The sequence below is a fragment of the Podarcis bocagei genome (genome assembly GCF_964188305.1).
Source record: "Podarcis bocagei genome assembly, chromosome: 2".
NCBI lineage: Eukaryota > Metazoa > Chordata > Lepidosauria > Squamata > Lacertidae > Podarcis > Podarcis bocagei.
Window position 1 is genome coordinate 47,954,829 of NC_138126.1, and position 15,943 is coordinate 47,970,771.

The window sequence follows — 15,943 nt, forward strand, 5'->3', positions numbered from 1 at the left end:
TTAAATAAGAAACGCCACATGATAGGGCATATGGCCACAATGAAATATGCACTGCACTGTTTACAAGAGATCATTAAAGCATGGAGAGGTTTACACAGCCTAGTTATTATGTGCAGCGATGAATAATCCAGTAAAAGTTGGCTCATTTCTGTATAGGCCAATACTTGGGTTATGTACTCTACGTGACGATTAGCAGGAAAGTACTTGGACTTCGAAAGTGTGGATTTGTCCACTTCTCTCTCAACATGTTTTGTTTCCCAGGTGGGTCCCAACTTTCATCTGGCACAACCATCCCCCTCCGCTGGATGTGACCACCAGTCAGGCAGATGAACATAAGAATTTGTGGCAGGGTTGGACACAGACTTCCCTGAAGCTCCAGAACAGGTTAGGGGGCGCCAATGTTTCATATGTACCTGCTCTGTTATTTTACCAGCAAATGTGCCATCCTAGGGGAAACTCTCGTGTCCAGACACCATCAGCTTTGTTTATGGGTGCAGCTGCCTGGGAGAAGGCCTTTGGCTGCCTGGAAAAGGAGTCAAGGAGCAGAAGCCCCCGTTAGCCAAGAAAAAGGATAAAGAAACTGGGGGAAACGACACATGATCTGACGACATGTCAACAACTCAAAAGCACCCTAAAACTAAAACAAGGAAAGAGCAGAACAATGAAACATGTTCTGCTGTATAGGGTCTCTGCTATTCAAATAGCACACCCACCAGTATATGGGGATTCTAGGCAAGGAACTATTTGGGGCTGATGGGCCTTCTAAAGATATCAAGCCATCACTGCAGCAGGTTTTGCACTGGGCAGCAGTGGCAAGTGACAAGTGGCAACGTACAAGCTGCCACTGGCCCCTGCTACCATCTTCTCTGGTACTGTACCCGGTAGCAGTTACTCGCAGAGGAATGAAAAGAGCTAAGGCAATTAAAAATTTGTAAGAAATATATCTGGAATGCTAGAAGCTGAATACAATATGTAAGCTAATTCAATTATTCAGTGCATGCTAAACTCATTGATACAAAACCTTAAGATTTTTTCTGAGCACCTAGTTCATTTCTCTTAAACCATGGCAAAATGGTGCGTCCTTAGCAAATGTGACCAGTCACTTTTCTATCCTGGGCATATTAAAGGAGGAGGGGAAAGGGTTACCTGTAGCTCTACGAAGACTAAAAAACCACAATTCAACCCAATTCACTTGGAAGACACAATTCACCAGAGGGGACCTCTGATGACTGACACTACACACAAAGCTGAGGCCAGTTTATGAAGGGCAGAGGAAATGAAAACCGCATTACCCAGAGTTTTGAGTCAACTTGAATGTTTTCTGAACTTAACCACAAAGCCAATCCTCTGGACCACAAATGCAACAAAGGAAGATTAGGACTTTGGAAGGGCTCAAAAAGTGAAGCTCATAAAAAAGGAGAGAGCCAAAGAAAAATGTAGAACTGACAGCAGTGTTGTGTCTCTATGTAGCAATGGCAAGGGACAGTTGATTACAGGAGTGGATTATAAACAGAATTGTTCTAGTTAATACAGCCTTGCTGTGTCTTATAATAAGCTTCCCCCCAAAAATACCATGTGGAAAAGATTTGCAGACTAGAAGCACCACAGGAAAGTGGCTGTCCAGGGGCAAGAAGCATCTAGCAGAAAAAGTTGGACAGCAGCCAAGGTGCTTGCATCAGCACAAGGGGAAAGCATTATTTCATCAAAAGCATCCAGAATCCATGCAGAGAGCTTTAGCCTCCAGTATTCCTCTTTAAGCACCAGGCAGGATCCAATGGAACGCTTGCTTCTGGCTTGACAACAATCCCCAGCCGCCTGAGAGTTGGCATGGATAGCTCTGCTCTTTGCCATCCGCAAAAGGGATTAGATGCTCTGCAGTCTATCAGAAGACAGATCAGCCTCGATTCCCAAGTTCCAAGCAACAAAGTAAGCCTCTATCACTCCAGCACTCAAGGTCATTTTTCATGAGAGAATCTGTTTACAGTTTTCAGACAGCAACAGCAGAAAAAGAAAAAGAAATCATCTAAGCACTGTTGCACAAAATGGCCCCTGGAAAGAAAGAAATGGCTGACATGGACCGGTGGCAAAGTATTCACTGCCCCTTGCCACTTTTTCATTGTCTCGGTGATCAGTCCTGTTTCATTGTGAAGTGTTATTTCAAATGAACTGGTAACTGACATGAAGGGAAAGCGCTGGATAGTTTTGGCTGTCAAAATCACATACCTGTCAAGGTCTGCCATTGTTAACACATGAGCAATAGTGTGTGCGCAAGATGAATGCTCCTCAGATGTGCTGGGTGGGGATAGAAGATGCTCAAGCTGAAAATAAACGTGACAGGAGGGCATGGGGCAGAATACCTTTCCAGAAGCAGATGCTTCAGTCAAACAAAAGCATATGTAATATTTATAATCTAGCCTTATGGTCTCTTCCCCTGGCAGCTTATTTGTATTGTATTTGAAGCACGCAGAATTGAAAAACAAAACTGTTAGGGCGTCATTGCACAAAAGCTAGTTAATACTAACCAGGAAGCACCTACTGGCCACAAAGCCAGAGGCTGACTCTAGAAGATTGGAAGGTACTATCTGTAGGGAGATCACAAAGAAACAGCCCAGGGCAGCTACCAGGAGAACATGGTCTGCACATTTGATGACAGCTAACTTGGCAGGCCAGGTTGTGCAGGTGCTACCACACAGCTCTGGCAGGATGGACTTGTAGGAGGAGGGAAGAAACAGGAGACAAAAAAGACCTTCTTTTTCAGCGCCCCCAGCAAAGACAAGTTAGAGGTCTAAAAGGGCACCTGAACTCTGAATTATCTGAGCAGTAGATGAAGAAAGGAATCCATTTGTGAGAAATACGTAGTATAGAGTAAAAACATCTGCCTGTAGACGAACTTATAAATTAGTGATGTATGGAGCTGAAAGTTTATTTTTAGATGCCAGCAAGCTAGGACTAATCTTGAAATCCAGGCAAGCTTCCCGCTAGAGTGAACAATGAGAACTACAGCTTCAAGTATTGCCATCTTAACCAGCAGAAATAAACACCCTTACAGAGACTTTTGCATGCCAAGATAAAAAATGCTAACAACTTCAGACACTGTGGACAATCAATAAACTGCTGTGATAAAGAGAAAGCTCAGACATCTATAAGCATAACAAGTATAAAGTGCAGGCACAGATCATATTTGCATTGCAGCAACACAGGGAATGAATGAATGTATCACAGAGCATAGCCGGGTCGTTGCGTGAGAAGCCAGTTGCCATCTCTCAGATCACCATCCCACCCACTCAAGAACACACATCGCCCGCCTGCTCCCCATGCTAGTTCTGCTCTGTAGTTTTCCCATTTTGTTTGTGTTAAGTGTGACTGTCGGATTTTTTATACCTTCAGGGCAGAACATTCTTGGCTATCTGTATGCAGATAACGGCAGCCTGGCATTCCCTCTCATCCCCTTGCAGCTCAGCAAGGCTTAGAGTTGCATCCGATCAAGCGCAGGGCATTCATGTTCTCTAGCCTACCTTGTGCTTCTGCTGGCTTTAATTAATCCCCTCTCCCTTGTTTGCTGCTTGCACTGAGGAAAGGCCGTCTTACTGGTACATATCAACCCTATACTTAGCACCTGAGTGTGCCCCTCGAATGGTTTTTGAATGCGACAAATGAAACAAAACAGAACTGTGGTTTTCTTAAAGATGGCCAATGGATTCTCTTCAAAGTTTTGTTCTTCAAAGAAACCGTGTAGTGAGCCTCTGTTTGGACTTATCGAACAGATCTGTTTGCACCCTAGACAGACGGAACACAGTTTCTCATTACCACAGCTACGTTGCACCCGTTTGGTAAATGTCCGGTTCTTCCCTCTAACCCATAACTCTAGATTAAAGCCATTAAGCTTCCAAATCCTTTATCAGAAGCCTTGGGATGTCTGAGAGCAAACCTCGTTTTAGATACAGTGGAACCTCAGTTTTTTAGTATCTCGGAAGCCAAAAGTTTTGGTTTTCAAATGCTGAATTGCTTCCTTTTTGGAACGTGCCTTGGAAGTTGAATGGCTTCCGAGACGCGTTTCTCAATGGAATCTCCCGACCGCCCATTGTGCCTCAGTTGTCAAATGTTTTGGAAATCGAACGGCCTTCCGGAATGGATTACATTCGATAACCGAGGTTCCACTGTATATAGCTACACAGAGGAAAGGGGTGGGTTGCTCCATACAGCAAGCTGAAATGCTTGTGTGGATGTATGCTGTGCAGCTGAATCCCACCCAGAGCTGGTAAGGCTGTAATCCTATGCTCACCCGGATGAGAGGAAGTCTCATTGAACTCAAAGGAGCTTACTACTGAGCAGACCTGAACAGGATTGTATCGCAGGAGGCACTGGGGTGCAAAGGTTAGCGGTGAACTTGGACTGGGAAGATCAGAGTTAAGCTTATACAGCTAACACCCTCTGTCTAACCTCTCACTAGTAGGCTACGAGGATAAAGTGAGGTAGTTCACCTGTATAGGTAGCTCACTAGACTGAGCTCAGTCAAAGGATGGGATGCAAATATGGGTAGTCATATAATCATCATTTATAATGCTTACCTTCAAAGGGTTATTCATTTGTATAGAAAAGCAGGGTGTTAATGCCACGTTTGATAGTGGATTATGGATTCAGTTTTAAAAGATTAAGGGTCTAGACTTTATCATGTGCGCTTGCATTAGTTTCAGAGTTCTAATTAAACTAGTTCCCATGGTGGCAGTCTGTTGCAGCATGTGTGTGTGTGTGATACTAAGCCAGATAATTTTTAAGGGATACTTAACTGATTTTTAAAAAAATCAAATAGCCCATTAAATCCCAATAAAACTCCCACACTTTTGCCAGTGTACTATATGGCAACAGGTGACAACACCGCGAAGTCAAAGACAGCAACTCTTTTTTTTAACTATTCCATGTTCAGCAGCTGAATATAAAAAGGTAAAAGGAAACAAGATACAGCCCACTAGAAAGACACCATGGGCTTCTTTCTCCGAGATATGTATGCATTGCCCATCAAAGTCATGGAACGGATAGAAAGCCAAGAGATTTAAATCGGCACTTGGCAGCAATAAACAAACTGCAGAATTAATTTATTCAGCCTGCTGCATATTTTATACATATCGAAGAGTGGAAGTAGCTGGCTCTGCTAAACCTAGTTAATAAAAAATGTTCTCTGTCTAATGAAAGCACTTCCAATCTTTTTCTTCTGCAAAACTTTGCTTTCAAAGACATGGCTTCACACGAGGTCACCCATGAGATCAAGATCTACCGTCCCTTTTTAAACTGCCTGAACCAGGCAAGTTCACCCCCCACCCCAGTACCACAGCCATATTCATGCTATTGCTCTTCCCTCATATCTAAATCAGAAATACACAAGGCCACCCTTCCCCAAGATTTACACACACTTTCCATCATAGAACGGTCAAAGTATCGTCCCCCCAAAAAACCTTTATCAATGGTCTCCAAACTCACCCAAGCCAACTTCTGAGCCACTTGAAGATTTACCTGGGAGACATGCAGTCACTTAAATGAAATGCTAGTGAAGCCAAATAATCAAAATGGAACATTCAACTACAATCCCAGGGGCCCAAATTCATGACAATTCAGAATGAGCAAGATTTGAAGAGTTTAGCTGGGGAGAAAAAGGGACACGACAAGGTTGCCCAATCTCCCCATTGCTTTTTATATTGGTCCTGGAGGTCCTGCTGAATATGATTAGAAGGGACCAGTTGGTTAAAGGTATACAAGTCGGAGCTAAACAGTACAAGTTGAGAGCATTTGCAGATGATTTAGTATTGACGTTACAGGAGCCAGAATCTAGTACTAAAAGGGTTTTGGAACTGATTCAAGAATTTGGTCAGGTTGCAGGATTTAAACTGAATAAGTTAAAAACTAAAGTCTTAGAGAAAAATTTAACACCGATTGAGAGAGAGAGGTTTCAGAATGAGACAGGTTTAGCAGTGGTTAAGAAAGTGAAATACCTGGGGATTAACATGACAGCAAAAAATGGGAATTTATTTAAAGACAATTATGAAACATGCTGGGCTGAAGTGAAAAAAGATTTAGAAATTTGGTCAAATTTGAAGCTTTCACTGCTAGGCCATATTGCTGCGATAAAAATGAATGTATTGCCTAGAATGTTGTTTCTGTTTCAAACATTGCAAATTTTGGACAAAATGGATTGCTTCAAGAAGTGGCAGAGAGATATCTCTAGATTTGTCTGGCAGGGCAAGGAGCCCAGAATAAAATTTAAAATACTAACAGATGCAAAGGAAAGAGGTGGATTTGCCCTGCCAGACCTTAAACTCTATTATGAATCAGCAGCTTTTTGCTGGTTGAAAGAATGGCTGCTTCTTGAAAACACAGACATTTTGGATTTAGAGGGTTTTAATAATGTATTTGGATGGCATGCATACTTGTGGTATGATAAGGTCAAAGCACATAAAGCATTTAAAAACCATATTGTCAGGAAAGCATTGTTTAATGTTTGGATAAGATATAAGGACCTACTGGAAAACAAAACCCCCAAGGTGGCTGTCACCGATGGAAGCGAAAGCTCAGAAAAAGCTCAATATGGAGGTCAAATGGCGGAAATATTGGAAAATTTTGGAACAAGAGGGAGATAGACTGAAATTGCAGAGTTTTGAGAAATTAAAAAACAAAGTGTGAGACTGGCTTCATTACTATCAGATAATGGAGGCATACAATTTTGACAAGAAAATTGGCTTCCAGGTGGAAAAATCAAAATTAGAAACAGAACTGCTAGAACCCAAAACTAAGATTTTGTCAAAGATGTATAACTTGCTGTTGAAATGGAATACACAGGATGAAACGGTGAAATCTGCTATGATTAAATGGGCATAACATAATGATGGCTGACTGGGAACAGTTATGGACCACAGGTATGAAATTCACGGCATGTAATGCCTTAAGAGAGAATATTATGAAAATGATATACAGGTGGTACATGACCCCAGTCAAGCTTGCAAAAATCTATCATTTGCCCAATAATAAATGTTGGAAATGTAAAGAAACTGAAGGTACATTCTTTCACCTTTGGTGGACGTGCCCAAGGATTAAGGCTTTCTGGGAGATGACTTATAATGAAATGAAAAGGGTGTTTAAATATACCTTTCTGAAGAAACCAGAGGCCTTTCTCCGGGGCATGGTCGGCCAAATGGTGCCAAAGAAGGACAGAACTTTTTTTATGTATGCCACAACAGCAGCAAGAATACTTATTGCAAAGTATTGGAAGACACAAGAGCTACCCACTCTGGAAGAATGGCAGATGAAGGTGATGGACTACATGGAATTGGCGGAAATGACTGGCAGAATCCAAGACCAGGGAGAAGAGTCGGTGGAAGAAGATTGGAAGAAATTTAAAGACTATTTACAGAAATATTGCAAAATTAATGAATGTTAGAATGATGTCAGAATGAAGTTAAGTGGTTTAAGCAGCAATGTTATAAAGGTGTATGTAAAAATGGATTATTAACAGGTGAGAATCCAAAGTTATAATATATTATGTTAAAGGACTAAGATAAAAACAAAGAGGGAAAGAAATTGCTGAATTAACTAACTGAATTGGAATACAAAAAAAGGGAGGTGTGAGGAGGTCAGGGAAACAAGGAAATGAATGTAAGGTATGGAAAGACTGATGTATTTTTTAAAGTGTTTTTTATCTTTTTTGTATTTTGTATTTTTTCTTTTATTTTTATGTTTGTCTTTCTTTTTCTTCTTTTTTTAATTCATGTAATTCTTTTCTTTGAAACTTTAATAAATATCATTTAAAAAAAAAGAGTTTAGCTGGGGAAATGGAAACAGAAGCTACTTGAATGATCATTTAGAAGGAGGCCAGTGAACTCAAAACACATAGACCAGCACCTTACTACTCAGTCAGCTACACGGGAGATGCTTGCAAAACCCAAACTAAAACTCAAGCACTCTCTCTTTGGCTATCGTGAGCTGCTTCCTCAGCTTGCAACAGGCTTTCCAAGGATGTAGAAGCATGGAAGAAATGCCAGGCAATTGATCAAAGATACGGGTAAAAGAATGTACTTTCAGATCTACTTTCCCTCCCTCTCTTCGCTTCCTGTTTATAGTCCAGCCTCAGCCCTTATCTGCTTCAACTTGGTGGCATAACTCCACTGTGCCCATCAGTCTTAATTTCCTACTAACACCCATCTCAGAGACTCTTGCAATGGTGGATTAGATTGCTGTCCAAATACCTGTAACAATTATTTTGGATGCCCAATCTTCATAACCCCACAATACCTCACAAGCTGCCCAGAGTGGCTGGGGCAACCCAGTCAGATCAGATGGGTGGGTAGGTAGTAGTATTAATAATAATACCACCTAAAGATCTCCATGACAAGCAGCAGAGATGTAGCAAGAGCCATTTTATAAGCTTGCCTTACCTTGGGTATGAGTCTGCATGTCTCGAGCTAGCTCCATTGGCAGGACCGAATTCACCAGAGCAGAGATAATAGCAGCATCCAAGTTGCACATTGCTCCAAAACACTTCAGAAGCAGTAGCCGTAATGGCACTCTGTGCTCCTAAAAAGTTATAAACGACAAATTTTAAATGACAAAATGCCAGGAAAATTCTTCCTGTTTGTTATCTGTACTTACCAAGGTTAAGTATTTAGTTTAAGAACTGAGCTCAGCAAAGCGAGTACATTTATCTTCACGGGAACAGTTTCAAGTTAGTGAGCTCACATGGAAGCTGGCCTTTCAGGGTATGGAAAATGGTGGTGAACTGGATTTCACCATTAGTGTTTCTTGCCTAGTTCTTTATGAATATGATAATCAATAAACCAGGAAACCAAGGTTAGTGACAAGCCAGAAATGAAGCTACAGCTTGTTTGGGAGTTATTAACCACAGTTTCCTGGACTTGAAGTACAGAGAAATGACAGTTAACCTAGACTTCCTGGTTTGTCGAAATCAGCTGTAAACACTAAAAGACAGTGCCAGATAACCTCTTCCTACTTGAGGCAGACCCATTTATTACCACCTTCCAATTTGCCTTCTGCGTCAATTTGTAGCATCACACAAGTTTTGGGATAGAGTGCAATCCAAGCATTGTTTGGGATTAGAGGAAAGTAAGCTTACTCCTCAAGAGAGAGTCTCCTAATTGATACAACTGGGAACAGATGAATTATCCACTAATAAATAACTCTAACTCCTCTATAATTTCTTTTTGTGTGTGAAGATCCTTTCAGATATTTCATCACAGAAAGGAAACATTACACTTGTAAAAGTAATTTCTGATCCATACAAGTTGACTATCTGTCACAATGGCAACTCTCACCACATATGCAGATGATACCCAGCTCTACCTCTCTTTCAAATCAGAACCAGTGAAGGCGGAGAAGGTCCTGTGTGAGTGCCTGGAGGCAGTTGGAGGATGGATGGCGGCTAATGGATTGAGGTTGAATCCTGATAAGACAGAAGTACTGTTTTTGGGGGACGGGGGCGGGCTGGTGTGGAGGATTCCCTGGTCCTGAATGGGGTAACTGTGCCCCTGAAGGACCAGGTGCGCAGCCTGGGAGTCATTTTGGACTCACAGCTGTCCATGGAGGTGCAGGTCAATTCTGTATCCAGGGCAGCTGTCTACCAACTCCACTTGGTACGCAGGCTGAGACCCTACTTGCCCGCGGACTGTCTCGCCAGAGTGGTGCATGCTCTAGTTATCTCCCGCTTAGACTACTGCAATGTGTTCTATGTGAGGCTACCTTTGAAGGTGCCTTGGAAACTACAACTAATCCAGAATGCAGCAGCTAGACTGGTGACTGGGGGCGGCCGCCGAGACCACATAACACCAGTCTTGAAAGACCTACATTGGCTCCCAGTACGTTTCCAAGCACAATTCAAAGTGCTGGTGATGACCTTTAAAGCCCTAAACGGCCTCAGCCCAGTATACCTGAAGGAGCATCTCCACCCCCATCGTTCTGCCCGGACGCTGAGGTCCAGCGCCGAGGGCCTTCTGGCGGCTTCCTCATTGCGAGAAGCAAAGCTACAGGGAACCAGGCAGAGGGCCTTCTCGGTAATGGTGCCCGCCCTGTGGAACGCCCTCCCATCAGAGGTCAAAGCGATAAACAACTACCTGACATTCAGAAGACATCTTAAGGCAGCCCTGTTCAGGGAAGTTTTTAATGTGTGATATTTTAGTGTATTTTTGGTTTCTGTGGAAGCCGCCCAGAGTGGCTGGGGAAACCCAGGCAGATGGGCGGGGTACAAATAATAAATTATTATTATTATTATTATTATTATTATTATTATTATTATTACACAGGAACATGCCTCGTACCAAGTCATACCGTTGGTCGATCTAGTTCAGATGCAACTACAATGACTGGTAGTGGCTGTCTGGGGTTTTAGACAGGAATATCTCCATCTCCCAGCCCTACCTGGAGACGCTGGGCATTGAACCAGGAACCTTCTGCATGCAAGGATGCTCCAGCAGTAAACTACAGACCTCCCCCTACTTTCCATGCACTGGATTTTTAAAATAAAAACATGTTTAAAATAAAATGAATTAATTATGACAAGCATAGGAGAGTGGATTATCTAGGGCAGATGGCTGTAACAGCGAGCCCTCGGAAAGGGATGGAGCAAAGAAGCATTCTTGTAGGCACTAAAGAGAAACACCTACATGTTTCTCCGCATACTTGATTTCCTTCCTTTGTCCCAGAGAAGTATCTTCATAACCTAATTTCCTACCCAAAGCTGTTTATGAATGCACAGATGTGCATCAATTAAGAGAAGAGCAGGAACAGCCTGCCAATGTTCCCAAGGCATTCTCAGAAATCCTTCCTCTCGATGACAGCAAAGCTGCTACCTCTGTTCCTGAGTGGAGTGCTTTTGTGTGTTTTTATAAGGGGCAGCTAGATTTATCTTCCAAGCTGCTAGCAGAGATGTGTCCATGACCCAGATATAAGGCTTGTTTTCAGGCACACTTTTCCTGATGCCACAAATCATAGAATCATAGAATCATAGAGTTGGAAGAGACCACAAGGGCCATCGAGTCCAACCCCCTGCCAAGCAGGAAATAAACTTTGGAAATAAGCAGTCCTTTGTTATGGGTTCGTTTACAGCTTACGCTCTCTAGATTTACAGTGTTAAGCTCACACTCAGCATGCTCATATTCTTCCTTTGCTCTTACTGTTTGGCTACTTGATCGTAGTGTGGAATACTACGGCCTTCATAGTTGCCTGATTTAACTGGCAAGCCCATGCATGGGGAAACTGTGCCCCCCACCAGATGTTGCCAGACTATAACATCCATTATCTCTAACCACTGGCCAGATGGGAGTTGGACTCCAACAGCATCTGGATGGCTAAAGGTTCATTATTCACAGGCTAGACAAACCAATTAGACAGCATCTGGATGGCTAAAGGTTCACTATTCACAGGCTAGATAAACCAATTACAAATATTCCTGGAATCGAGAACGCCAGGAGGAGGTTAAGGTTCTTGACAACACTGTTGTAAACTTGTGTTCACATTTTCACTTATTCCTGTCCCCAAAAACTCTCCATCAGTTTTGATTTGTGAACAAGGATTACATAAAAACAGTGTGCCCCCTACATGCAGCTGTGATGATGATAATAATGATAATAATGATAATAATGATAATAATGATAATAATGATAATAATGATAATAATGATAATAATGATAATAATGATAATAATGATAATAATGATTTATTTATACCCCACCCATCTGGGCCACCAGGGAATCAGCTGAAAGGCCATCAGCATGGGATAAAACATCCTCTACCATTCTCTGGAAACAAAAAATATTGACTGCAGCCTCATACCATCTGATAATATGTAACAAGGGACATAACCGATTCGAAGTCATTCTTCTTGCACATCTTCTTGCAGACTTCAGGATCCGCATCGGTCTGGAAATGTGGATGGAAAAAATCAGTTTCCCAGTGAACCAAGAATGGATTGTTTCTGACAATAGCCATGCAAGATGAACCTGCAGATCTGTCCCAAACCGCAATCTTTCCATTCCCGAAACATAAACTAACATAATGCAAACTAAAGTTACATTCAGTACCAAAACAAGTCTCTGTCCTGAAACAAAAACAGTCTAGGGATGTATGGTCCAAACAAAAAAAAACCATATATAATTCCAGAGAGCTATGCGAGCTGCTGAAAGGCCCAACAATAGCATGCCACTACCTATAAAGTAATATCTCTCTCATTCTGGAAGACAAAATAGCCTATAAGGTTTCCCACCCCCACCCCCAATTTCCAATTTAATTTCAGGCCTGGAAGAGGAAAAGGACCTTGAGCCAATCACATCCTTAAACAATGAACATTCACTAAAATGCACCAAATATGAGAGGTATAAGTTGTTTTGGACTTCTTTTCCACTTGCTAATAGATGCTTCTTCTGAAAGAGTTGGCCTTTTAATGTAAATTCCCACCTGCAGACTCCTTACTTTAGAAACGCTATTGAAGTTCACGCTAAAAACAAGCAACATTAGGCAATTTCACATTTCAGTTCACATTCCTGTTCGTACACATGCTGGCCTCTCAAGAGAGATATGGATCAAGACAAGGTTATCATGCCACATACATAACAGAAATGCATCTGCATCATTCTTTTTTTTCATCTCCCACCCAACTAAAAAGTTACACCACAGCTTTCCAAACTGTGTCGCAACATGTTAGTGTGTTGGCTGCAGTGTGTAGTTGCGTTGAGCAAACGCATCCCCGCGCTCCTCCCGGGGCTGGAAAAGGGTTAGTTTAATGGGCAAAACTGAATTACTGTGTCACAAAATGATGCATGTCTAAAAAGTGTGTCACCAACATGAAAAGTTTGGAAAGCTCTAAGTTACCCTGTCTTGATTGCTACTCGGGGCTCCTCTGGGAGGATACGTGGGGGTATAAATTCAATAAATAATACATAAATCAAATTTTACATTTCTGCTGAACAGAAGTCTGAGAAAGTAACAAAGACTCAAGCCATGCAAAAGCCAGAGCAGGAAATTACCAGAATACGAAGAAGTTCCTCCAAGTAACAGCAAATGACATTTTCATCTTCATAGAGGGCCCAGCTGCGTTGCTGGGCATCATCTTTATGGCGGGCCAGATCTGCAAATATAACCTTTAGCCTCTCTTCGTCATGGCAGATCTGACCAGAAGGCAGTCCTGAACAAAGATCCTGCAACAAAAATAATACACATCGCTTTAACAGGACACACTTACTGGAAAAGCACTTGTTTTCAACTATAATTTAATTTTCAACTGAGATTTAAATGGCTAAGGTAAGTGCACCTTCCAAGTGAAGGCCTTCAATGAACTGCCATTTGCAAATCATGTACAGGCATCCAAAAATGCCACAAGTGACTTATTTTACTTTATTTTATTCCACATCAGGACAATGTCTTCTATTTGTTTCTTACCCTTTGTTTCTTAATGGTCATTGGCCATAATAATAAAGATTTTATTTGAACTAGCCACAAGAGGTTTAATGGGGTTAGTATCACTTATGAGAATACCCTCAGTCATAAGCATGAATTAGTACTCTGAAAACTGAAATGTCTGTTCTGCTCAGTGTCCTGGGAAACGGATGGCAAACAGCTTGAACAATTAGTTAATTCAGCTGGTACACAGAAAACGATATTCCTCAAAGATGTGTATAACCTGGGGAGCAGAAGTGTCAACACAATACAGCTCATTGGGCACAATCATATCTGTAAGGAAGGAGGCAGTTTGGGAATCTTACAACTGTTGGGTTTTTGCACCTGCCAACTATGCCATTAACCTGATTAAACAAATGAATTCACATTGGCAGAGGAGGTGTATAAAGCAACTGTGATTCTCTTGAAGATTAGAAATCCATTGCTCCCCATTTGTGCAACTTTTGTTTTCTCACAAGGCATGAAAGTGACCCTATGTGCTTGCAAAATGTGATGAAAATCATAGCCCTAGGAACCCAACTAAAAGAGCCTTGCATCATTTTAGAGTTAAGATGGTAAGAATCTCCATCTCCCATCACACTGTTCATTCAACCTCATTTTAAATCAACACTGTGAGAAGCACCGTTAACTCTATCAGATTTCTCCAACCCTTTCTCTCCCTTCCTTAGACGGAGCGCTACTGGTACTATATTGGGAATAGGTAAAGGATCATGCTAATGTTTTTTGGGGTGCCTCCCCACCACCCACAACAACAAAAACCATACAGGGGCTGTTGCTTAGATGCAGCCAAGAGTTCCTTAGCTGGCTAACTTGCAGTGTGGATGGGGGGGGGGGATCTTTGAAAAGTAATTCATGTAGAAAGGATAACACATGGTTGGAAGTGAGCAAGATGATTTCTCTAGAGGCCTGATTTCCATGCAAAACATGCCCTAGAATTTGCCATCAGCACCTTGAAATGTCATCTCTCAGTATCTAAGCAATTTGCAAGGAAGGAAATTGGAAGCCACCTTATACTGTCAGACCATTAGTTCACTTAGCTGCATGCTGACCCTACTACAGTGGCTGGCCGTACTTCAGCAGTTTCAGATGGGAGGAATGCCCAGCAGTTCCTTGAAATGTCAGAGATTGAACCCGAGGCCTTATATTTGGGATGAGGGTGGGAGAGTGGAATAAGGACAAAAGATACTAGGCTCTGAAAACCACAAAAGCTTGGTGAAACAAAAACCAGGCTTTTCCTGGAGGGGTGTCCCCAAACAAGTGATGCCACAATAAATAAGCCCTTGTTCTGTGCATCCACACTGACTGAGCCTTATAGATGGTTCATGCAACATTTGTTCAGGACCAAGATAAAACTTTATGCTTTTATCTTCACATAGACTTATAGTGATGGAGGTCTTTATCCAGCCCTATGGTCTGAGACAGGATTTTCCACAAGTAGATCAATTCAGACCATAATATGACCCAAACCAGAGGAGAAGCATTGTATGATGCTAAGGTACATGCAGAACCATTATGTGAACAGACAAGTTCCCAACACAAGTTCCCAAACAGCAAACGTTTAATCCAGAAGTATGGATAGAGGAGAGCATGGAAGTGAAATATTGCCAGTTGGGTAAGAAATAAACTAAATTTGTAGCTGGCTGACTATTTAAGAGTTGGTAGTCTGAAGAGTGCAGAACTAAAGTGTTTCATTGCTAGAGTGTAAACAAAAGGTGTTTGCGAGCAAAGGTGCACAAATAAGCTGTGTCGCTGGAAGACAAGTTAGGCCCTAGTTTTACACTGTCATTTTGAGGGATCATGACCAGACTCTCCATGATGATAAAGAAGTCAAAGGTCAGTGTATTTGGGCAGCTGCACATTCAAAACTGTTTCCCCTCTATCCATGCTGGGCAGCCATAATTGCAGTTCCACTATGTTACTCGTGCATTTATTAAATTTATATCCAGTCCTTCCTCCCGAAGAGCCACTATGTGTGCCCTGGGTGTATATGGATTGAATGTTGGGTTGATGTAACTTATCACGGAACTATAATGACTTCAAGATCCAAGTCAGCTATTTGCTTAGTGCAATAACTAACTTTGTTCTGTAATCAGCAAGATAGGGCTTAACTAATGTGCCATATAAGATGACCTTTAGACTAGTCAACAGCAGTGTGGGAACAGCAGTGTTAGAAACAGAGATATGAAAGCTAGGAGCTAAATGGCACCTTAAACCTAAGCTACGGGCACAACAACAGAATGTCTAGGTGCACTTTTTATAACAAAAATACAAAGTTGGTAATGAATGAACTGCAGCCAAAATATCACATTCATTTTCCACATGGTCTAGTCCTTCCCCTGCCCACCCCCCTAATATCCTTAAGAGGGTCTCTTCTCCAATCTTCAGAGAGTAGCTGGAAGTGGGCAGGCAGAAAAAGGTCCTCCTTTCCTTCCACTCTGAAATCTTAGGCGCAGTACGGCGCCCTGAGCTCAGCAACCACTTGCACTAATGAAATTGC

The 15,943-nt window shown here is 42.0% G+C and overlaps 1 protein-coding gene across 2 annotated transcripts in view; it reads right to left on the bottom strand.

Annotated features, from left to right (window-relative positions):
- Positions 1-15,943, bottom strand: part of NCKIPSD (NCK interacting protein with SH3 domain) — a 90,256-nt gene that overhangs the window by 13,713 nt on the left and 60,600 nt on the right. For both annotated transcript variants that reach the window (XM_081184092.1, XM_081184091.1), the window contains 3 exons: positions 13,017-13,187; positions 11,827-11,913; positions 8,421-8,559 (listed from right to left, as the gene is read on the bottom strand). In XM_081184092.1, coding sequence (XP_081040218.1) covers positions 8,421-8,559; positions 11,827-11,913; positions 13,017-13,187 — 397 coding nt within the window. The remainder of the gene's footprint in view (positions 1-8,420; positions 8,560-11,826; positions 11,914-13,016; positions 13,188-15,943) is intronic.